The 23,930-nt window shown below is 37.0% G+C and overlaps 1 protein-coding gene across 3 annotated transcripts in view; it reads left to right on the top strand.

Annotated features, from left to right (window-relative positions):
- LOC131072144 (uncharacterized) overlaps positions 1 to 20,015 on the top strand; it is a 173,196-nt gene extending 153,181 nt beyond the window's left edge. For all 3 annotated transcript variants that reach the window (XM_058008219.2, XM_058008217.2, XM_058008218.2), the window contains 2 exons: positions 19,218 to 19,284; positions 19,381 to 20,015. In XM_058008219.2, coding sequence (XP_057864202.2) covers positions 19,218 to 19,284; positions 19,381 to 19,507 — 194 coding nt within the window. In that variant the 3' untranslated portion in view covers positions 19,508 to 20,015. The remainder of the gene's footprint in view (positions 1 to 19,217; positions 19,285 to 19,380) is intronic.
- Positions 20,016 to 23,930: the final 3,915 nt, after the last annotated feature.

Below are 23,930 nucleotides of genomic sequence, written 5' to 3'. Positions count from 1 at the left end.
TTAATTATTCATAATGCAATCAATAATTATTATATTTAGTCCCCATCCTTACTTCTTTCCTAACCCTAATGGAGGATGGGGATTTACAGTCATAGGGCACTTGGAAACCAATGTACAAGTAGGCTCCCTCAAGCTTTCAGGATTCCGTACATACCCCATCTTGGGCTTACCTATCTTGTGAGGAATTACTCCGCATCACCCTACACACACCAACCTATCCTCTCGAAGGCAATAGCAAATCATTAAAGACGAGGCCATTAATATAACAATCTTTCATGTATTATGAATGTATATGTACAGAAATGAAATTAAGTATAAATCTGATCTCCCTATTATTATCAACTGAAAATATTACTGACAACACTCCTTTATATGTATTGATACCAGATCTTATATTATATATGCTGGCTCATTATTCCTAATAGGATGCAGACATAACATAACATAAATGTAAACAAGCATATGATCCAAGTAAGATACAGCATACCAATTACGTGTCAAGTTATAAGCCTCCTATCTGCAGTTTCTAAACTTAAAAGTTAATTTGCTGTTACTGGTCATCCATCAATGATCTGATCGAATGTCTTTCTTGTTCTCCTTTGATGACTTCATTTGGAGATTGATATTGGAACTTATATCTTCTCATTGTGATGGGAATGAGGTATGTCTCTTCCCATGTATGTGTATTTGCAAACGGGATGCCCCTTGGCTTCGTGTCCCTAACCCTTAACTAACCTTTGTTGGATTGCACCACTTGGGAGATTAAACTAACTTTTCACTATCCTTATTATTTCGAGCCCACCTGATTTCTGGTTGGAATTGCTGCCTTAAGGAAATCATCTGTCTCTTAATTTAACGTGTCCCTTGGAAACCATTTGTTTAGTGATCTGTCAAGGTATGCAAGTTGCCGATTAGGGAAAGGAATTCTTTTATGTGGAGGTCAGCCTAGATAGCATAAAATTGCGAAGTCTTATGGATAAGGCAATTTTCTGCCACTAGCTAATTTTATGTATTATTTCTTTTTAAGGATGGTGTGGGAAGTTCTGACAGCAGGGGCATGGCAGTCCGCCCTTCAAAAATTTGCTTGTCCTCAAGCAAGTAGTGTCTACTGAAACCACATCAACCCTTAGAGCTTGATTGGTGTAATTATCTTCTGCTGCATGTCTTTGATATTACCTGAATTACATGTAAATGTAAGGAGGTGATTAGGTTGTTTCACTAGTGCCCGCTATCATAGATTAAGGAAAGGATTTGTATATCAAGATGAGGATTAGAAACTTGACACACATCTATGACCTTAATTACGATGTTCTCATCAGGAGGAATGAATTTATATCTCTTTTTGGTCCCTCATATTTTGTAGCTAGTTGAATTGTAAGTTTCTTCTCTTTTACATGTATGGTATTAGATTTCAACCCTAAAATAAAAGATTGTTTTGCCTTATGTTTATTGTGAGCAAACGTTTCCAAGTCCTAAACTTTCAGATTATAATTTCTTCTTATTCTTTTTGACATCCATAGTGTATTAGGATTTTTCGTAATCAAGAATCACCTTCATGCTTGAATGGATTGGTTATGTGGATATTTCAAATAATCTTAGCTGACTATCAAAAGTATAACTGACAATTGTTATAATTGAAGGCATGGTTTGTTATGCTCAAGTGTCACTTAGAAGTGTCTGGCAAAGGATTTGAGCTTGTCAAATAGATCTGTGTACAACCTTGATAGAGAATTTTCTTTCTGAATTAAGTAATGTTAATATGGACATTGAACTATCCTTGGTCTTGAGCATACTAAAGAGATTGATATTTATATAACTCATCCTTGAGGTCCCTATTGAGTTGAGAAGTTCATTATTCTATCTCGTCTGACTGTGTTGAGGAGCTAGATCTTTGTTGAAGTAAACTCTTATTAATGAGTCCCTTCCAATTGTGTTCACTTGGTTTCAGAAATTTGATTTATGGGAGCTGTTACCCTAAGTTTTCTATTTAGACTAATCAATATTTTCAACTTAAAACACTTAGAAAGGTTTTACGTCTTAATAAACTATCGTGAAATCTTGATGGATAATTATTGCATGTGAAAAGGATTCAAGTTTACTCGAGAGTCTTTATGAAAACTCACTCCTTTAGCATTTTCATTAATGTGAAGCAAACGTATGAATACACATAGATTCAATGCATGCATACACGAGATATAAATAAGTTTTGAAGCATATGATACAAGTGGTACTGGAGAAGCACATATGTGGAAAACATCTTTGGCATGAATCCAACACGTGAAGAACAAAGCATATGCAAGAAGACATAAGACATGATTCAAATACATGAAGTGTAAGGCGAGAAGCATAATAAAGTATACATATAAGGCATGATTCATACATATGATTAGACATAGAGCATGAGGTATGCATCTGAATACACGTATGGTGTAAAGTACACAAATACACATAAGGCATGAATCATACACATGAAGCATATATATGAATACACATAGCACATAAGCATGAATTCACTTAAGTTATGGAGCACATAAAGTATGAAGCATACACATGAATTCACTTAAGTTATGAGAAAGGAACTAATGCAAAACACACATGCAGTAGGCACGTTAGAGAGGAAGCAATCGCATGTAAGTCAAAAAGCATACATGATACAGGCACTTAGAGAACACACATGGAGTAAGCACTCTGAAAACAGTTCAGTCCTGAAGTAAATATACTTAAGATATGAAGCATTTGAGAAAGGCATATAGAATGCAAATGGAATTAACACATTGAAAGCACACCAATCATGATGCGAAGCATATTCAGACATAAGGCATACATTAGGAAGGTGCATGATGTAATCATGCTGAAAACATGACAACATGGAGCAATCACATAAGCATACATACAATACAAAGCCTACATGCTAAAAGTACATGTATAAAAAATACAATGGAGCAATCATGTTGAAGACACATCAGACATATAGCAAACACTTAAATGTCCGCAAGCTATGAGGTATATATGCATGAAACATACATTTGAGAGAAAAATACATGGGGCATGTGAATACACTTAAAAAATGAAGTTTACACTTAAGGCAAGAAGCATACACATAAAGCATAAATTATACACTTTTAATATACTTAAGGCAAGAAATATTCACATGAATACACATGAAGTATGATGTATACACCTAGGGCACATAAATATGAGCAAGGCATAAAGCTTTTACGTAAGACAAAGCATTCACATAAATAGACTTTAAGACATGAAGCATTTACATAAATACACGTAGAACATGAAGCATATACATTGGAAGGCATGAAACTTGTATTAAGGCATGAATATATGTATGACACGAGTCATACATATGAATACACATAAGTTGTGAAACACCTATTTGAATACACATAAGGCATAAGGTACACACATGAGTATACATAAGGCGTAAGGAACATCAATACAATTACATGTTCCTCTTCCCAGCTCTAAGAAAAAATAGGGGAGAGGTAGAACTGGAGGGTGTACTCCTAGGAGTCCGTTGTGGCTATGCCTCCTCGCTCGACACGACTGGTTGTGGCTTGACTTCCATCTTGGTTGTAGCTCTAGCTGCTCTTGGCACTGGCAATGACTCCTCATCTTCCTCTTCCTCATAAATGTCATCCAATGATCCTCCTTGCTTAGTACGTTTGGTTGTGGCTTGACTTCCATCTTGGTTGTAGCTCTAGCTGCTCTTGGCACTAGCAATGACTCCTCATCATCCTCATCCTCATCCTCCTCAATGTCATCCAATGTGAATCCAATCCACCCCTCCTCCTCCATAGCCTGCCTCTCCCAATTATAGATGTCATCCTCGGTAAACAATGGAGGTTGCTCCTGCGATGTCTAATCATTGTAAGGATCTATATCATGCAAATCAATTGGACCAGCTGGTGTTTCCTCTACCTTCCTTGTGCGCAACCAAAGATTATTTGCACAAAGACAAGGTCATTGAGGTGTTTTTGAGCTAACTTGCTCCTCTTCTTCATGTGGATGGCCTTAAACAAGTTCTAGTTGCACTCACAACTGGATGAACTACAAGCTCAACATCAGAAAGTAAGGGCAAATTTTTGGAGATTTGGGGTATTTCAACCCCAACTTCACCACCAAGCATTTGCAAAATAAACTATTGAAGAGTTATAAAGCAAAGTGAAAACATATTTTATTAAATTATCAATAGGTGTAAGTTACAACTTGTAAATTTGAAATTGGTAGCTTGTAAGATACATGTGAAAGACCCCAAATATTATGCTTGGGGTTTGAGTGGTTCTTCTTCTCTTGGCTAGCTCTAAAGATAATAGCTTACCACTTGCTTCCTCGTAAATTTGGAATTCGGCCACAATGAAGTCTCTCACCTCAACCTCAGGTATCATCCTTTGAATGCATATAGTGAGGCCCTCCATGACCTTGCCATTGGGATCTGAGTAGGAATCCTCAAAGTTAAAATGAGGGTTGAGGAAGTATCCCGCTGCATGAATGGGTTGGTGGAGCTGATTGTTCTGTTGTTGTATAGCGGCTGGAGAGTATCTCCGCGCAGAAAATAATATTTAACAATTACTAATATGCATTGATTATTTTTGTTATGATGAACTGAACTTAGTATTTATTTATTTTGTCTAACTAACAAGCATCGAGTGCCTTAAGGGCAGTGACTTTTCAAGGAGTCATCGCAACTACTCACTCCACGTAAGGACCTGTCTCTCCGGCATGGACGTGGAGAGGAATAAAAGGAAGACTTCCACCATATGGAAGATATGAAAAAGAAAGGAGTTTGAATCTGTGTTCAAAGAAACATAGAGATAATACACGCAATTGGAATCTATAAAATCAACATGTTCCACCTTCTATCAATAATTTCCCAGATGGGAACAAATTTGAGGCTGTCCCCCTTGTAGTAATTTTTGATAGACTCCTTGGCCCTATCCATGGCCTCATAAACATACCCCATTGGGGTTTGATCCTCATTTACCAAGCAAAGAACTTTAACCAATGGCTCCAACACCTAACTATTGAAAAATCCAAATTACAAAAAGATTAATCTTTAAAATTGCAATTTAATAATGAGACTTGAATCAAAAGAAACTAAATATTCAAGTTTTGAAGTTACCTTCACAATCTCTGCAATTCTTTGTAAAAATAGGTTTTCCAAGACTATGCATTCAACACCCTCTCCTTTAGGTTTCTGTGAATAAGGTGTGTCTAGCCATGCTTGACTCACAAACTGAAATGATAATTGGATGTTGTCTTAAGAAAGGAGATGAAGGCTCCTTAAATAAACAATTACAAACAAAGTTTTTCAAACAAAAGCGAAAGATCGAAAAGAAACATTCTAAATAAGAACAAACTACAAAAAATAAATATCCTAAACTAACTAACCAAATGACCATTATAGAAAGTTAGAAACATTACATAATTACTTTAAGAGCCTCCCTTAATGGTCATTCTACTAAGTACCCTACAAAACACTTGACATAATCCGCAGATCATTTGGCCACAAATGAATAGAAGGCTGCCCCCTTCTCCTTAGAATGCTCTGCGACATGAGCTTGCTGTTGAGATCCTCCCTGGTTTTGCAGAACTTCTTGATACGACCAAGTTTACCACAATCATTCCAACTTGATGTTGGGTAACAAAGCTATCTCCTTATCCAGAGACGCCAAGATCAGCTTCTCAAAAAACTTCGATTTTTGTTGACAAAAAAAATCGTCAAAAAACTGAAACCACGATTTTGTGGAAAAATCTGCAAGCCCTCCACCATAATTTTTTTTGGAAAAAATCAGAAAACCACCACCATTATTTTTTATGGAAAAAAAATCTGAAAACCCACCACCATGATTTTTTATGGAAAAAAAAAACCCAGAAAACAAAAACACCCTTCATGATTTTTTGTGGAAAAAAAACAAACCAAGAAAATAGCAATACCCTTCATGATTTTTTGTGGCAAAAATTAAAAAACCCTCCAGCAGAGAAATAACCCACAATTTTTGCATGAAAAAATCATGCAAAAAACAAATAGAGAAACTATGATTTTTGAAGAGAAAATTGTGCAAAACTCTCCATGATTTTTCGTGTTGAAAAATCAAAAAACACATCCACGATTTTTTAGGAGAAAATTGTACAACCCCCCCCCCAAAAAATTTGTTCAAAAACTTTACTTGCAGCCATAACGAGCAGTTTTCAGGAATAAAAACTCTTTTATTTTTGTGGAAAAAATCAAGCACTATCCTTCCATGATTTTTTGTGGAAAAAAACAAACCCATGAATTTTTTTACTAAAAAAATTTGCCAAAAAAGAACCTAAGCTTTGATACTATGAAATGATAATTTGATGTTTTAACAAAGGAGATGAAGGCTACTTAAATCAGCAATTGCAAACAAAGTTTCTAAAACATAAACGAAAGACCGAATAGAAACATTCTAAATAAGAACAAACTATGTAAAGGAAATATCTTAAACCAATAAACCGAATGACCATCATAGAAACATTACATGATTACTTTAACACATTTTTTTCAAAGTTGTCAATGCACCAAGAATGCTTTGCCACGTTAAGAAAATGGTTGCAAACCTTGTGACACCCTTTCTTACTAACTCTTTCCTTTGGGCGTGTTCTCTTATCAAGTGAAGAACCCAAGGGTGATTGTAGATGCATTTTGTGATCCTCCTTGCATCTTCTACAACTGGTGTCACCCATTCAAGTTTTCCTATGTCCTCCAAAACAAGGTTAAGGACCTATGTTGCACAAGGTGTCCAAAAAAGAGGGGTGATTCTCTTGGAGGATTCTACTTGCTGCCACATATGTTGCTGCATTATCGGTTATTATTTGCACCACATTTTCAACTCCCACCAACATGACAATTTGCTCCAACATTTGAGCCAAAGTTTCAACATTTTTCATCTTGTTGGAGGCATCCACTGATTTCAGAAACACCACAATCCATCGATTTCAAAAACGCCACATTATTCTTGCAAGCAACCAAAATATTAATGATGGTGCGATTTTGCCATCTGTCCACCCATCGGAAAGAATAGTGCAGCCATATTTTTTCCATTCTTTTTTTGGGTCTTCCACCACTTCTTTTTTTTTTGATCAGTAAAGGCAGAGCTGAATCCATATATTCATTTTGGATAATTACAGTGTATACATACATGAGTGAGGAAGGATCATAAACCTAATGTATGCGAATGAAACCATTCTCTGCATTTTCTGGAAGATAATAAATTTCAAAGCAAAGCAAAGCAAAATACCCTATACAGTATCTTCATTCATTCCAAAAAACTATCATAGTTTATGGCATTGAAGATCAAAATTATCTTTCAAATATAAGTTTTAGTAGAGGATTTTTAACAAGTTTAGCAGAGATTAACTGACATATCTTATAGCTAAAAAACATTCACAAAAAACCAGTAGCCAGCTATAGGCATCGAAATGTCAACAAACAAAACCAGAATAATAAAACCTATCTTTCAATTTCCTCAAGAGGCTTGGCAGGGGGAGTCGGAGTTCTGCCTCTTCCTCGGCCTCTGCACAAAGGCCGGCCTCGACCGCGACCAGACCCACGGCCCACTCTTCTGGCACCTCCTATCCTACCCTGTTCAGCCTGGGGTTCCTCTTCTTCAACTTTTGGTGGTAGGATTCCGTTTAACCTTGCAAATAAGAGGAGTTCCTCCTCCCTGCCCAGATCTTTTGGATTCTCACCCATGAAACGCCACTTGAGGTATCTAAGCCCCATCCCAGCAAATGCTCTGTGTTTGTCCAGGTCCTTGCATTTCAGGTCTAGCAGAAGAGGATAATACTTAATTAGCTCCCTAGGAACGTTGTACAAAATTCTGTCACTTGGCCGAGGGGCTCCTTAGTCATGAAGCGCCTTGTTGAGAATTTCTTGGAATTCTTGCAAGATTTCATTTGGGAATAACTTCTTTGTAAGACTCCAAACAACTTGTTTGGCCAGTTTCAAATCCAACAGAGAGGCGACAAACTTGGATGATATGTTTGTATTGTTGCGAGGATATTCCTCCTTGTTCAAATGCCCGCTACCCAGGATCATTTTTACCACCAAGATGATCGTTGGCTCTGAGTGAAGTAAAAGTCGCTTCAATCTTAAATCTGTTATTCTTCTAAAAGATACTTGATGCGTCGAGGCTGAGAGAGAAATAGGAGTGTCTGCTCCAAAGCATGAGATAGGCCTTGGATAGATGCTCATGATAAACCCATATGGTTTCTCACCAGACATGACTGACGATTCTAGAGGCTTCAGTTGGGAGAAAGGAATGAATCAGGTTAATCTTCAATGAGGTTTTTGGCAGATTAGGAAATATTAAAGGCTTGCAGTGTATGCGAAGCAGAACCTAGCCGACACTCTCTTTAACGCCTATTAATGAGGAGTTGCTTGCATTAAATTCGCCTGCAAAGGTGGCGAAGGATATTTGTCCCAGAATGTGCCAAATCTCCCTGACTTTGAAATGATGTCTACCTTGTTGACAACGCATGCCTTGAACTAGAAATGACAGCTATCACCAGCTAGTTTTTGGGAAGCGGAAAAGGTAAGGCTTGTTTTGAAGAGCATTGAGTGATGTCACTGTGACTGGGCCCTCTTTATTGCCGAAAGAAGGTTAAGATTTGAATTCAAAAAAAGAATAGCCGTTCCCCAACTTGCGCGCCATAGTTGAACCTTAACATTGATTAAGGAAAGAAGCATCTATAGGAACTGCTCGCTTGCTATTGGGGCCCTACCTTGCACTCATCAAACCCAAGGGACACCTTTCTGCAATTTTAACTTGTCCTAATTATCCTTGCTACTTGAATCCCTGATCCCACCAATGAATAAAAGTGCCCTGTGCTGCTGTTTTTGAGAGGGCATCTGCTACTGTGTTCACTTCTCTGAAGATATGTTTTGCTTCATATTGCTCCAATTTTGCCAAGTTTTCTGATATACTGTCTAGAATTGCCTGTAGCCGCCAATTTGGGGTTTTTTGCCTTTTGATTGCATTGATTGCTATCTCTGAGTCTCCCTCCACTGTGATGTTTCTTAATCCATGCTTAATGCAATCTATTAGTCCTAGCTGTAAGGCTTTAAATTCTGCTATATTGTTAGTGTTCGGTGGCATTGGCTTTGCCATTTTCCCTATGATTGATCTTGAGTGATCTCTAATCACATATCCTATGCCTGAAGGACCTGGGTTGCCTTTGGAAGCACCATCAAAATTTAATTTTAACCAGCCAAGCTTTGGAGGGGTCCAGATAGTTTCTTTTCTAGACTTGGATTTTTGCCCAAAGGAGGGAGGAATCTTAATACCCAGCCAATTTTTTCTTATGCTTTCATCCCAAGAAGAGAAAATTTTGGGCGATTCCATTGAGAAAGCTATTTTGTAGTTTACTGTATCCATAATTGTTGTTTCTATTGAGTTTAGGATTGATTCAAACCTTCTGGCTTTGTTTTCAAAGAGCCTACGATTCCTTTCTTTCCAAATTTCCCAGACAAGGCATGATGGAGACACTTCCATAATTTGGCTCAAAGTGCTTTCCTTCGATGGGAGAGACCAACATTGAAAAAGAGAAATAATGTCATTAGGCAGAGCTATGATCCACCCCAATTTAGCACAGAGCCATCGCCAGCATTTTGAAGCAAAAGAGCAATTCAAGAGGAGGTGATCCATTGTCTCTGTCTAAGCTTTACACATAATGCACCTAGATGGTCCTTCATACCCCGTTTTGGTGAACTTTTCTGCAGTTAGGATTTTTTTTTGAAAGGCTAACCACACAAAAATCCCTGCTTTTGGAATAATCTTACTGCTCCAGAACAACTTAATTGGAATGTCCTGTTTTTCTTGGTTTGAAGCACTCGCTAGGACTCTGTAGCCATCTTTAGAATTATACTGCCCTGTTTTGGAGGATGCCCAAATTAGAGTATCTTTCCCTCTTCTAGGGTTGATATTTCTGGGATAGGCAATCCAACCATAGGTTTCCACCTCCAGCTTTGAATATTCAAAGTGCTATCCACTTCTATGTAGTCACTAACTCGGACTCCCCATTGCTGTTTAAACCAGTGCTCTGTTATTGGAATGTTGAGAGAATTTGCAATGGAGGGATATCCTCCCCATGAGTCATCCCGGAAAAGGCTAGAAGTTCCATCATGGATATCCCAAGAGATGGAATCTAAAATCAACTTTCTGCAACAGATAATGAAGTTCCAAGTTCTAGATCCCTTCAGGTGATTATTTGTCCTCAGCAGATTATGAGGATCCCGATCTGGGAAATATTTAGTTGCCAACATTCTGACCCATGTTGTATTAGGGTTTTTGTTTTACAGTTTTAGATCTTTGATACCTAAAACCCCCGTTGTCTTGGGTTTGATTATTTTATCCCAAGCAATTAAGACAATCCTGTGCTTTTCCTCAGTGTTTTGCCAAAAAAAGTTTCTCATCTTCTTGATTATGAAGGAATTTGCACTAGCTATTAGAGATAAAATGGATAATAAGTAGATAGGTAGGGCCGAGATCACTGCTTGAATCATTACTAGCCTTCCAACCCATGAGAGCCACTTCCCCTTCTAGGAGTTTGAGTTCTGCTCCATCTTTATCTTTAGAGGATCCCAGAATTTGCTGTTACTTAGTCCTCTATCTATTGGAATGCCCAGATGAATACATGGAAGAGTTCCTGCTCTGCATTTGAGGATTCTTAGAATCTTAGCCTGTAAGAGGTTTGGAGTGGAAAAAAAGAAAACTTTGGATTTTTCTTTGTTACTTATTTGTCCTGAGGCCTTCCAAAGGATTCTAATCGCAGGTTTAGATGAGTTGCTTCCTTGACTTTTGCTGCACCCAAGAGGAGGTTGTCATCTGCAAATTGCTGATGTGTGACCACAAAATTTGTGGTTACTTTGATTCCCTCTAGTAGGTTATTGGTTTGTCTTGTTTTAATTGCCCTCCCTAAAGCTTCCCCCATTATGATGTAGAGGAATGGAGATATAGGATCTCCTTGCCGAATGCCCCTAGAGGAAGGAAAGAAGCCCGTTGGCTTTCCATTTATCAGAATTGAAAATTTTGGTGTAGAAATGCATTCATAAACCCAGTTGATCCACTGTTTGGCAAAGCCGAAGGCTTGCATAATTTTACAAAGGAATCGCCAATCTACATTATCATAAGCTTTTGAGATGTCTAACTTAATTATCATACCTGGTCTATTCGTGCTTTGAAGAGTATGGATTGTTTCTTGTGCCACAATGACCCCATCAAGAATTGAGCGGCCTGGAACAAAACGAGTCTGTTCTTCTGATATAATGCTATCCATGAGAGGCTTCATTCTGTTTTCATGACTTTTGAAAGGATTTTATAAACTGTGTTGCATAGAGAGATGGGTTTGAAATCTCCTAGATTTGTTGCTTTCTCCTTTTTTGGAATGAGGGCAATAAACGTATTATTGATTTCTTTGAGTATTTTACCTGATCTTCTTGTGCATTCTAAAGCTTCTGTAAGTTCCTAACCCAATATATGCCAACACTTGAAAAAATCTGCAGGGAAGCCATCCGTACCGGGAACCTTTCCAGAGGGAAACTGGTTTAGAGCTTGAGATACTTCTTCCAGATTGAGTTTCTCATTTACTTTCTGATTCTGCTCATCTGATATGATCTTAGCGATCACATCCAAAAACTTTTTCTGTTCAGTCAGGTGAGAGCCTTCAACATTGTTTAAGAGGTTGAAATAGTAAGTGATGATCTCTTTCTTAATCTCTTCAAGGTCCTCTATGGTTTGATTTTGATTTGTCTCCAATTTTGAAATCCAATTCTTGCTCCTGCGAAGCTTTGTAACATTACGGAAGAACTTAGTGTTTTTATCCCCCATTCTGAGCCAATTCTCTCTAGACTTTTGCTTCCAAAAAATTTCTTCTTTTGAAAGGATATCCTCATATTCCAAAAGGAGGTTCTTTTCTTGTTCAAAGGATTCTTTATCCATACCCACCGAGATAATCTTGTCATTTAGAGCTGCCAATTGCTCTTCTAATGATTTTTTGGTTGAAAAAATATTTTTAAAATGCTGAGCATTCCATTGTAGCAATTTCCACTTTACTAATTTCAATTTTGAAATAAAGCAAAAAAGTTTTGATCCTTCAAATAATTCTTCCTTCCACCAATTTTCAATCATGGTTAGAAAATTTGGATCTTTCATCCACATATTCTCGAATCTAAATGGAGATCTAGAGGTATCTTGGATTCCTTGAAGCGAAAGCATTATAGGGAAGTGGTTTGAACCTGAGCAGGGGAGGACAACATAGACAAAGGCAAAGGGAAAGGATCTAAAGTAATCCTGCCAGAAGAATCTATCAATTTTTTCTGCAATATTGCTAAAGCCTTTTCTTCTGTTTGTCCATGTGAAGGAGTCCCCTGAGTCTATTTCTAATAATCCATTACTTTCAATCCAATCATTAAAATCTTGTTGAGATCCGCCTAAGCTGATGATGCCTCCCCTTTTGTCTGATGCTTTCCTAATGGCATTGAAGTCACCACCTATGATGAGTTGTTTATCGGCCAATTGAGATATGACTCCATCTAAAGAAAGCCATAAAAGTCGCTTTTTGAGTGGGGACATTGGGCCATAAGTGTTGATAACAAAAAAGGAAGAGTTTGATTGAAGATGAGTGATTTTGGCTAGCAGCCAATTTCTGGTAGAAGCAATACCCTCAACTCGGACTTGAGAAGGCTTCTAGATTATCATTAGACCCTCGGATGCCCCTTTTGAGGCCACTGTCAATTGCAGGGATGCATGAAACAAGGAACTAATTCCAATACCAAATGAGATTGCTTGCTGACAATCCAATTTAGTTTCTTGTAGGAGGATGATGTCTGCTCTAACCAAAAGAATCCTTCTTTTGATCACCCTCTGTTTGTTAGGGGCATTGAGTCCCCTAACATTCCAGGATAGGATTTTCAGTGTTGTTCAAGAAGGGGGTTTCCCTTCCCTACTTTCCAAAGGTCTGGTAATTTTGATTGATTCTCCGTAGCCCCATCTTGAGCTCTAGCTTCAATGAGTGATCTGCGACCCTTCTTAGGGGGGGAAGATCCAAAGTTCGGTTTCTCCATACCCTCTAGGTTCTGTTGCAGCCCTAGTTTCCTTTTCTCCTTAATCTGAGAATACAATACTGCTAGAGGAGTATCTAGGACTGAGTCCAAATCTTCATCCTCTTTCATGAATTCCTGGAAGATTTTCTGGGCATTTTGATCCATAGACATATCCAAACCTTGTGGAATAAATGAGGGTGACAACAGGAGTGGACAAGGGATCTCCGCCGATAGATTAAAATGTTGCTTTGTTGGTAAGAGTTCTGAAGAAGGGGGAATCTCACCTTCATAGAAGTGTGGGTCATCTACCTCCTCCATATCAGCTTTAATGTCTTTTGCAATGACTTCCTCTTCCTATAAGATATTAGCAAGATGCATGGGTTTACCTTTGCTAGATTCTATATGTGCTGGAGCTCCCCTTGGTTGCTTTTGCCTGAGTTTATTCTTCCTTTTGGAGACCTTTACAGGGTGTTGGGAGAGAATGTTGAAGGCACCTCTACTCAGAGAAGGAGTTTTCTTTTGACCAAACAAACTCCTAGCTGTCTTATGAGGTTGGATCTTAACAATCCGAGATAAAATGAGAGGGGGACAACTTAAAGGAGGGAGAGGGAGGGGCTGAGATCCCCGACCTGAAAGAGATTGAATTGAACTACCTGGCTTCTCACTTTGATGCCGATATATTCTTGGGGTGTGAAGGTGTTGGGAGTCTATAGGAACAAGAGATACAGGCGGAGGAGCCAAGCCTCTGTTTTCCATCTGCAGAGTAGCATCCTTGTTTACAGGAGCAACATCTAATACAGGTGAGTCTGTTAGGCTTTCCATTCCCTTGTCCACCCTCTGAAGATCGAGTCCATCAATGCTTGGCTTTGTTGTTGGTTGTATTGGATTCAAAGCTCCCTTAGCTGCTGCCAGTGAACAATTTTTAACTATTTGGTTTCAGAGGACACATTTGCCAAGAATTTCCTTTCCCAATCTCAGCACTTTCTGTTTCCATCTACCCACTTTTGAAATAATTTCTATTTCACTATAAAAACCTTGTTTTAGGTCAATCTCAATATATATGTTCGCTGCATCCCCTTTGAGACCATTTAGGAAATCCGCCTCAATCCCCACTAAAGATCCTAATGCATCACCAATCTTCAACAGAGCCTCCGAGCACTAGAACTCAGATGGGAGACCCACTAAAGAAAGTCATACTGGAGATTTCTCAAATCTATGCTTCACCGGATTAAAGCCTGGTTTCCAGTCTAGGAAATGGAAGGTCGAGCCTTGAAAGAATAACGGACTGCCATTAATGATTGCATTTTTCAGTGTTGAGTCCACACATTCTAGGAAGAAAAAATCATTTTGTAATTGTCTGGCTGAGATCAATCCTGGAAAGGAAGAAGTCCACTAGGCTATTATCTCTTTGCTATTCCTTCCACAACCACACCATTGCGCAAAACAGGCATTTTCTTTAAAGCGGGCAATCGTAGGATTTAAAGAGTCTGAAGGTAGCACAAACAACTTGCTCCCCATGGATTTCCTGTTCCATTTTTGAGGCTTATGGTGAAAGGGAGGGATTTGCCACGGGGGAAAAGGCTTTTTGAATCCCGAAGCCCTCTGACCCTTGAAGAAGTGCAGCGTTCTTGAAGCTGGAAGGCGGGCTTGCAAGGCCTGAGACTGAGTCTGTTGTTGATATGACGAAGCTTGCTTGGGTGGAGCGAATTTCAGTTTCCTTGACGGAATAGTGATACTATCTGAGCCTGTTGCTACTTTCCTTTCCCAAGAATCTAAGCTTTGATACTTAGAAACCTCATTAATCATACGATTTTGATTACTGGCTTGCTGGTTAACATCAGAGCAATGAGGAGAGGTTGAACTTTTTTGTGGGAGACGTGAATGGAATCCAATCTAGTAATGGTTCTAATTGTTCTGGTTCTTATGAAACCCTTGAACTCTGTGTTGATTCTGAAAGCGCGTGGTTTTCTGGAAACTTGTCCGGTTATTCTGATTCCTATGAAACCCCTAAACTATGTGTTGGTTCTGGAAGCGCATGAAGTTTTGAAAACTCTAGTTTCTCTGAGTTTTCTGAAATCTTGAGGAGTTTCTTTGAAGTGCCCACTTGCTCTGAATCCTTTGGTTTGTACAGTGGAATGCATTTGGCATCAGTGCAAACCTCTCCATTAGAGAATTTCCATCTTTACAAAATCCTTACATTTTAAGTTAGTGAAACTTTTAAATGAGAGAGGTTGAATGTACTACAGCTCACCGAGAGCTTAAAATCCATGTGTAGATATTAGCAAAGAAAGCAATTGTGAGCAATCTACAAGTACGTAGTGAAATTAAGTCTTAGTATAAAATTTTGATAAAAAAACAAGAACATTTAAAAATTAAAACAAATGGGCTAAGTTACTAACCTCCCACCCAAGTCCTTGTGAGAAGGGGCATTGTATCCTTTTCTCGAAATTGTCAATGCGGTAACCAAATTAAGCCAATAAGGATTGTCTACCACATTGAATGGGATGTTGTTGAAGTACCAAAAATTGGCACATGCAATGTCTGTTTGCTCATGCACCTCTCTATTCCACCAAATTGTCTCTAATGATGGTTGTGCTCCAGGTGTGTTCCCGTGCACAAAATAATCATCTATAAATTGCAACATTGATGGTAGTGTAGTTGGTGCTCTACTAGAAGTAGATGAAGTGGTGGCCGAGGTGGTGTTGTATTTGCGGATATGTGGGCCACGAAGAGAGCCCACTATGCTCTGAAGTGCTACTTTTTTAGGGTAGATTGGAGCACCTTGACATTCAGTTATGGATGCTCTCATGGCTAGTTTTGCCCTCTCCCTTTGCAACTTTTTCTCTTCCCTGGTTGCAAGTAAGGCATTAATCTCTCTTTTTATTTCCTTTGTGCCCCCAAGACAACCTCTAGTATCATGCTTACTGATGCTTACAAGGTGGTATTTGAGGCGGTTTATGCCTCCATGAAATAGTTTTTCACATTTCATGCATATAATTGACCCAGGTTCGGGTCCTTCAAAGGCATACTTTAAAGCCTTGTCTCTAACACCTTTAGGATGAGTGCCTACACATATAAGTGAAAACACAAAGTTAATATTTTAATAAAAAAAATTTAGCAAACAAACTAAATTAATTTAAATAATTTTAGACATCATTGAAAGTTGAAAAACAAAAAAAAAGTGTTAGGGCTTGAATTTCTTTGGAAAAGTAGAGATTCTTGAAAAACAGTGAAAAAATTAGTAAAAATTGTCAAAAATTGGTGTTAAATCTTGTTCATTGGATTCTAAATCAATTTAGACTACTTAGGAAAGGCCATTGTTGATTTTCTATTAACTTGGATGCAACAAAAAATAAATAAAATGTTTTTAAAAAAACATAGAAAAAAAAATCAGAAAACCTACCTGGGAATCCGATTTTGCTTCGAAATCCACTTCAAATCCGCTCCAAAATTGATGCAAATCACGTTGAAGAGGCTTGGGAGGTTGTTTTTCCTCTTGAGCAGCAAAAGAGAACACTAAAAATGAAATTATAACTTGATTTTTGATGCCACTGCCCTTCTACACCTGCACAGTCAAGTTTTTGGCATGGACCCACCAAGGTTTTGCCAAAAAAATGTCAAAAATTCTGCGAGTTTTTGGGTGAGTAAATGGCAAGTTTACCCGCTAGTCCAAAAAACATGATTGTTTTACTACTTGCTGAGTACTCGGCAAGTAGTCCATCTATGATTATTATAGGTTCTATGTAATGTTGTAATGTGTTTATACACTTTATTTAAAATGCATTTTGAAAGGGGCTTTTGGATGTAATTTAAAAGTATTTTTAAATACTTGGGGGGAAGTAAATAAAAATAAAAACAAAATAAATAGGGGGCGCAAAGTAAATGCCTATAAAAGAGAAGTCAAGGTTCACATTAAAGGATCCATTATGCAAAAATATGCTTGGTAAATGTCATTAGCACATGGGAACTGATGACTGTATTTAATTCAAGCGACTCTTTTTTTTTTGTCATTGCATACATGTTGAATGTCTATTTTATCCAACAACATAATTCACATGCTGAATAATTTTTTCAAACATTAATCTTATATTTTATGGCTTCTTGAAATTGGAGGCAAGCATTTGTTAGACATTTCAGAGATTTGCTTTATACTTTCATATCTCCAATCCGGTGAGTGGATGATAAGAATTGATACAAAATCTGAGACACAGTTGTAATCCAAATGCCAAATTGTGTGGTTAAAAATTCATTGGTACTGTAAATACATTATTTTTGTGTGTCCAGCAGTCCAAGAGATGGATTTTTGTGTTTTGCTTCTTAAGTTGAGTGGTCATGCTTTAGCTTCTCAAATTATTTAAAGCAAACAATAATTGTGTATACTCACGTTTATCAGAGCATAACTAATCTTGCTAATTATTTTGAGGAAAATTGTTAAGATCGAGCATTCTCATGATATCATTCAAGTAAAAGATGTTTTCCATTTTTCTCTCAAATGATGTATATTCTATAAGATATGGAAGAAAGGCCTTTATATTATCAATAAGATTTTGAGGAAATGTCCTTTTAATCCTCAAAATACTATTATATGCTATGCTACCCCGAGTTTATGGGACGAGGAGACCGGAGGATGGGGAAATGGGGGAAAATTTAAAATATATAAGGAAATTTCAAATATTCATATGATAACATTGATAAATCATTCATCATATACATTATACATAGCAATTGAGTTGAATTGAGAGTTCAAATGAGAGTTGAAATTCATAAATTCATATACATGATGTAATGTAATAGTTAATACATGAGGAGGTGTCCCCTGCCGTCCCCCTGTCCCCAGGATGTTTCTGTTCCCGGGATGCTTGATTTTTCCCAGGAAACGTATCCCCGGGTAACACTAATTATATGTTACATGATTGTGATTCACTGGCAGAGATGCTTTACTCATGTAGAGCACACCAGGGTTCTATTATTGTAGTACGTATTTTGGCCTAGACTTTTTCAAAAGGTACAAGTTCAGGTGTAAAAACTTAGCAGATGTTGGCAGAATGGTATCCCACAAACCTTTGTAGCTTATCCCAGTGTTCCACGGGCATTGGGGACGGGGGGACGCGTTTCCGGGACGGGGGGACCAAGGGCCTAAATTTGGGGACGGCGGGGGGACGGTGGCGCTCATATACTTGTACATATACATATAGTACTTGAAAAACTAGTTTTGAAAAGATGTATGACAGTATTACAGTGTAAGAATTACATTTCAAATGAGACTATAGGAAATTTGAAATACTAAATCTAAATACCAAGATTTCTAAGTTGTGTTGTTATATGGAGCCTAATCAAACTCGGAGGTTAGATTTTCCCTACTTCTATCGGCGCGGTTTCCCCCTATATTTTTCATCTAAGGCGTTGGGTGTTATTTTTCTATTGGTCCACGTCCAATTAGAGTTACCCCTTAACCCTCAAAAAACTTAAAAACTCACCTTTTTTTAAAATTTTAATTTTAAATATTGCATATAAGTGGGGGTGACAGGAGACGTCTGGGCGTCTCCCTGTCCTTGGAGAGACGTCTGCACGTCTCTTGAAGGATGGGGAGGCGCCCAAACGTCTCCCAAGGAGACGTGGAGGCGTCTCCATGTCTCTTTGGGAGACGCCCAAACGTCTCCCAAGGAGACGTCTCCACGTCTCCACATCTCCCTGGGAGACGCGGGGATGCGGGGACGTCTCCGCGTCCCAGCGGCGCTTGGGTGGCGGTGGCGGGATGGCGGGGGACGTCGTGTCCCCGTCCCCCCGTCCCTGAGACGTTTCTGACGGGGGGACGCGTCCCCGTGGAACACTGGCTTATCCAAAGGAGGCTGGTCGCTCTTGTGAAAGCTTATGGGTTCTGAAAAGTGTTATTTTTATGTAGAGATATTTATCCCTTACTCTACAGACTTCATATTTACTTCCAGTAACTTCTCTTAACTATTGTAATTTTGCACATACAATAAAATTCATCAGCTTTGTAGATTTTAAATTTATCCTTTGTTTCAAATAAATTCTCAACGCTTCCATGAAGGAGATAAATCACGTAAAACAATTGAGTCCCCGACATTGCTTTTATATGGTGTGCGAAAACTTACACATTGTCTTAAAAACTTCATAGGTGGTAATATCTTCCATGGCGCAATGGGTCTTGATTCACTCTTCCTTCTACGACCAGTTAAAGGGTGGTATGCACTGCACACTCTCTCATTCTAGTTAAACATTCAAAATATACATTCTTCTTAAAACATAATCTGTAACGTGATTGGATGTTTAAATTGCAGTTCAGGATATAAGACACCCTTAAAAGGCCTCTACTTGTGTGGTGCTGGCTCGCATCCCGGTGGTGGTGTGATGGGAGCACCTGGACGAAATGCTGCTAAAGTAGTTCTTCAAGATAAATCAACGTAGTCCAAAAATCAATTTGTTCCTGAACAGTGAAAAAGTATTAACACAGTTTTAGTTAAAACAATGATATTTTCATCTTGATACCAGTGATGAAACGAGTGTACTGAACATTCAACTTTTTTGTCCATAAAAGATGGAGCTCTATAAAAGGTCAAGTAGAACATAGTAATGATAATTAATTTTGCAATAATCAATGATTGGTTGCTAGATTTAGGATACAGTTTAATTTAATCCATAAAGTTGTCCAGGTCAAGCTGGATATATGTTAAAAGGGATTGTAATGTAATGTTAATGGAGGGTACTTGAAAGAACTGAGATAGCTTTAAATCTCCCACATTGCAATAGCAGGGGGTCCATAACTCCATCGATATTTGATGAGGTTATGGAATAGTGTAGCCTAGTTTTTCTAGGTATCATAATGATGGGGTCTAAGCTTTATTCTAGTTCGCAATCTTTGGTGCAGAACAATAAATTGAGGTAATAGATGCAACAAGTTTATTTTTGGGAAGCAGACTATATTTTTGTTGACATATTTATATTTATATTTGTTGTGAAATAACGTTTTGGTAAGATGCTCTAGGCAACCGAAGAACCGATATTTGCAAAATCTAGTAGTGAAGTCTATTAATTCTGCTGCTCATGGATAACCCTTATCATGAAACAGAGATGACTATTATCAAAGAACTTCACTATATTGTGTAGATATTTATTATCATTACATGTGGACACATCCTTTCCGCTTCAAGCTGAACCAAATACATCAGATGCCTCCACGATCGTTTTGCGAAGCTTATTTTCACAGATTTTACAAATTTGTCAAAAAAAAAACAATACTCACTTTTTTGATTACGAAATTGGAAGTACAATTGTTTTTGCTAGTTGTTTCTTTCAGATTTTATCCATGTTCAAACGAGAAATTAATATTATACAATTAATAATGGCTATGGTGCAACAGAGTGTAATACAGTTGTATTGTGGTTAGTATTAAGCCCCATCATTGAAGCCAATACAAACTCTTTTAGTGCGGTCTTTCAAATATGTTGTTGAAGAGTAGTAACTCGGTTTATCTTATTATTTAGATTGAAGCAAATAAAATGGCCAAATTTGGGGAGGTAGATTGTGATATTTCTAGAAAATATCAGTTTCTTTAATTGTTCGTAGAGTTGAATAAGGTAGATATTCTAAATTGATGAAGACTTGTGGAATTTTGAAGAAAATTTAATTTTTTTATAATCTGATATTAACTAGTCTTGGACACATAAAAGGTAAAATGGCATCAGATATATTTGACTGATTTTGAAAATCATTTTAAAACCAATACCATGAGGTTTCCTACCACTCATCACAAAAGGTCTTCAATATTCACCATAGTAGTTCATATTATTTTGTGTTCTCATCTTGCACATCTTCTGAACTCTTTGAACCCTCTTCTTCTTCTTCTCCATCCTCATATCCATCTAATTGTTCTTTCACATGTGTATCTTCCCGCTTCTTAATATTTGTCTCGAAGTTAACTATATTTGTCTTATCTTTCTCCTTTGGCATTTCTTCACTTTATTAAGCTCTAAACTCCCTAAAAATAACATCTCTAGAAAATATCATTTTATGAGTTAGAGGAATCTAAATCTTATAACCTTCTACATTCTTACCATAACCAACAAAGATGCTTTTATGATTTATTAATCCAATTTAGATTGAGTCTTTTTAGAAACATGAATACAAGCATCACAACCATAGACCCTTAAGTGTGAAACCAAATGATTTCTGCGCTCGACACTTCATAAAGAGTTTTATCAACAAAAGTTGAACAAAGATCTATTAATCAAATAACAATCACAACCTACAATTTTTTCCTTAAAATATTTATCAAGCTTAACACCACTCAACATGCTTCCAACTGTTTCCATCAAGATTTGGCTCATGCTTTTTGTTATCCCATTTTTGTTATGGTGTCTAAGGAGTAGTATTTTGTTGAACAGTATTTGCATGCTTACAAAACTCATTAAGTTCCCTAAAATAATATTCCCCTCCATTGTTAGATCTAAACAATTTTATCTTACTTTTTGATTGCTTCTCAACTAATGCCTTAAATTCCTTAAACTTAGCGAAAACTTTAGATTTAAAATTTATAAAATAAATCAATGTGCATCTTGAGACATTATCAATGAAACATAAAATGAGATTTACCCAAAGAGTCAACTTCCACTAGACAATATACATCTCAATGAACAATATCTATTGGTCTCTTTTCCTTATAAGTTCCTTTAGGAAATGATGATCTATTCTATGTTGCAAACATATAATTCTCACATAAATCATTTTTACCAACAAAATAATTAGAAATATTGTCAATGTTGACTAGAGACTTGTTGGTCTTTCGGTGTATGAATGCTATCTCTCGATTGACCTAAAGCCTATATTACTTTCACACTTGGAAATTTTGTCGTTGACCCTATTCGTGTTCCTATGATGGCCTAGGAACATGCTTATTCTTCACCCATAGCGAAACTTTAAACTTTTTATTATGAATGATCCTAAGAACTTTTTCACCAATGTGGCCCAATCTATGGTTCCACAACATACATTTATTTTTAGGGCTAGTTACATTGTTAGAGGTACAAAAATTAGAGGCATTTAGCCTAAACAAATTTGATAAACAAGATCTTTTAGCTATCACCAAACTCCCTCTTACCAACTTGCAACCAGGCTTGCCAAATGTCACATGCATTCTAGAAACATTCAACTTAAATAATTAAAAATAATTTATCACAAGTCCTAGAATATGTAGAACATTATCAAGATTTCTAATCTTCCCATCGTTAAAACAAAACTTTATCTTTCCCCTACCAATAATCTTCTTTATGTTTTTATCATCAAATAAAAAATCTGCCCCATCATATGCTTTGTATGTAGCAAACAAATCTTTGTGAGGATTCATGTGGTTGGAGCATCTTGAATAAATAAGCCAAGCATCATTACCAATATTATTAGTTAAAATAAACAAACCATCAAAATTATCGTAAAAGGAATTTCCCATGGAGGAATCAACATGATTTTTCTTGTTCTTACACTCCTTCACATGTCCTCTTTTACTGCAATTCCAACACTTTTCTTTACTCTTTTTTGGGCTTTTAGAGCATGCTTTAGACTTTTCTGTCAATTATTTATTTAGTCTATATTTCAATGATGTTGACTATCTTTGGCTCTATTAATAACAAAAATTAGATTTTCTGAAGAGGGTGAAGAACAAAGAAATAAGATATACTTATTGCCATCTCCTTACATAACATCCATTGATTTAAGATGACCTATAATCAAGTTAAGTACATTTGAATGATCTACAATTGAGTTACCATCTTTCATCTTTAAAGAATACAACCATTTTTTGAGATATAGTTTACTGGATACCATTTTAGTTTTATAAATATCATTTATCCTATTCAACAAGTTGTATGCAAAGTATTCTATGAAGACATTCAAGAGGATAGAATCCGTAGGACACAACAAAATGGCTCCCTATGACTTTTTATCAATATTCTTCTAATCTACATCTAACATTGTAGATGACTCCGTTTCATGTGAAATTGGTAACCATTGATCCGTCTCTTCCAAGAGATCCTCCATATTCAATTTTCACATTTCATAACCAATGTCCTTGAATTTCTCAATATGAGAAGTAGTGGAAATAGTTTACATAATTCTTCACAAATTTTCAAAATACCACAATACAAAAGCTCACTACAACTAATAAACCTTCAACAACTAAGATAAAGGTGTCACCCTCTCAAAAGACTTGTTGGCTCTAATACCAAATGTTAAAAACAGGGTAAATTAATCATATAACAATAACTCATGAATGTGTATGAAAATATGATTATTATATTACCAAAATGAGATTATGTGATTGCACATTCAACATTAATATAAAAATTAAAAAACCATCAGTAGCACTAAATTTATGTTGAGAAACTCTTTGAAGAAAAATCTCCACATGAGATGTAGACAAAATATATTATTAATCTTTAATGAAGAGTTGTGCAATAATGAAAATCAATACTATCCTTTAATAGACTTGGTAGATCCTTGTTACCTATGAAAACTCAACATAAAACTATCATCTCATGTCTCCAATTTATAAAAACTTGTGTGAGGAAGAACCACTCTGATAACTATAAATAAGAGGCAAGAAACCACCTACCAAAACCCACACCTTGAATAATGGAAAGCCAACATACATGATAATAAAATAAATTCACATGACTCCAACATGGGCACCTATCCCATTATCAATCAACTCAGCTTCTTGGGTGTTGGACATAACTTTCCGATGACTCTTCTGGTCACACAAAAAAAACCTTTCATGTTTTGTAATGTTCCGTTTTAGAAACAATGCAATATAACCCCCAAAGTGTAATGCTCATACCAC

This window comes from Cryptomeria japonica, chromosome 6 (genome assembly GCF_030272615.1).
Source record: "Cryptomeria japonica chromosome 6, Sugi_1.0, whole genome shotgun sequence".
Classification (NCBI taxonomy): domain Eukaryota; kingdom Viridiplantae; phylum Streptophyta; class Pinopsida; order Cupressales; family Cupressaceae; genus Cryptomeria; species Cryptomeria japonica.
This window is presented reverse-complemented; position numbering and strand designations above follow the sequence as displayed.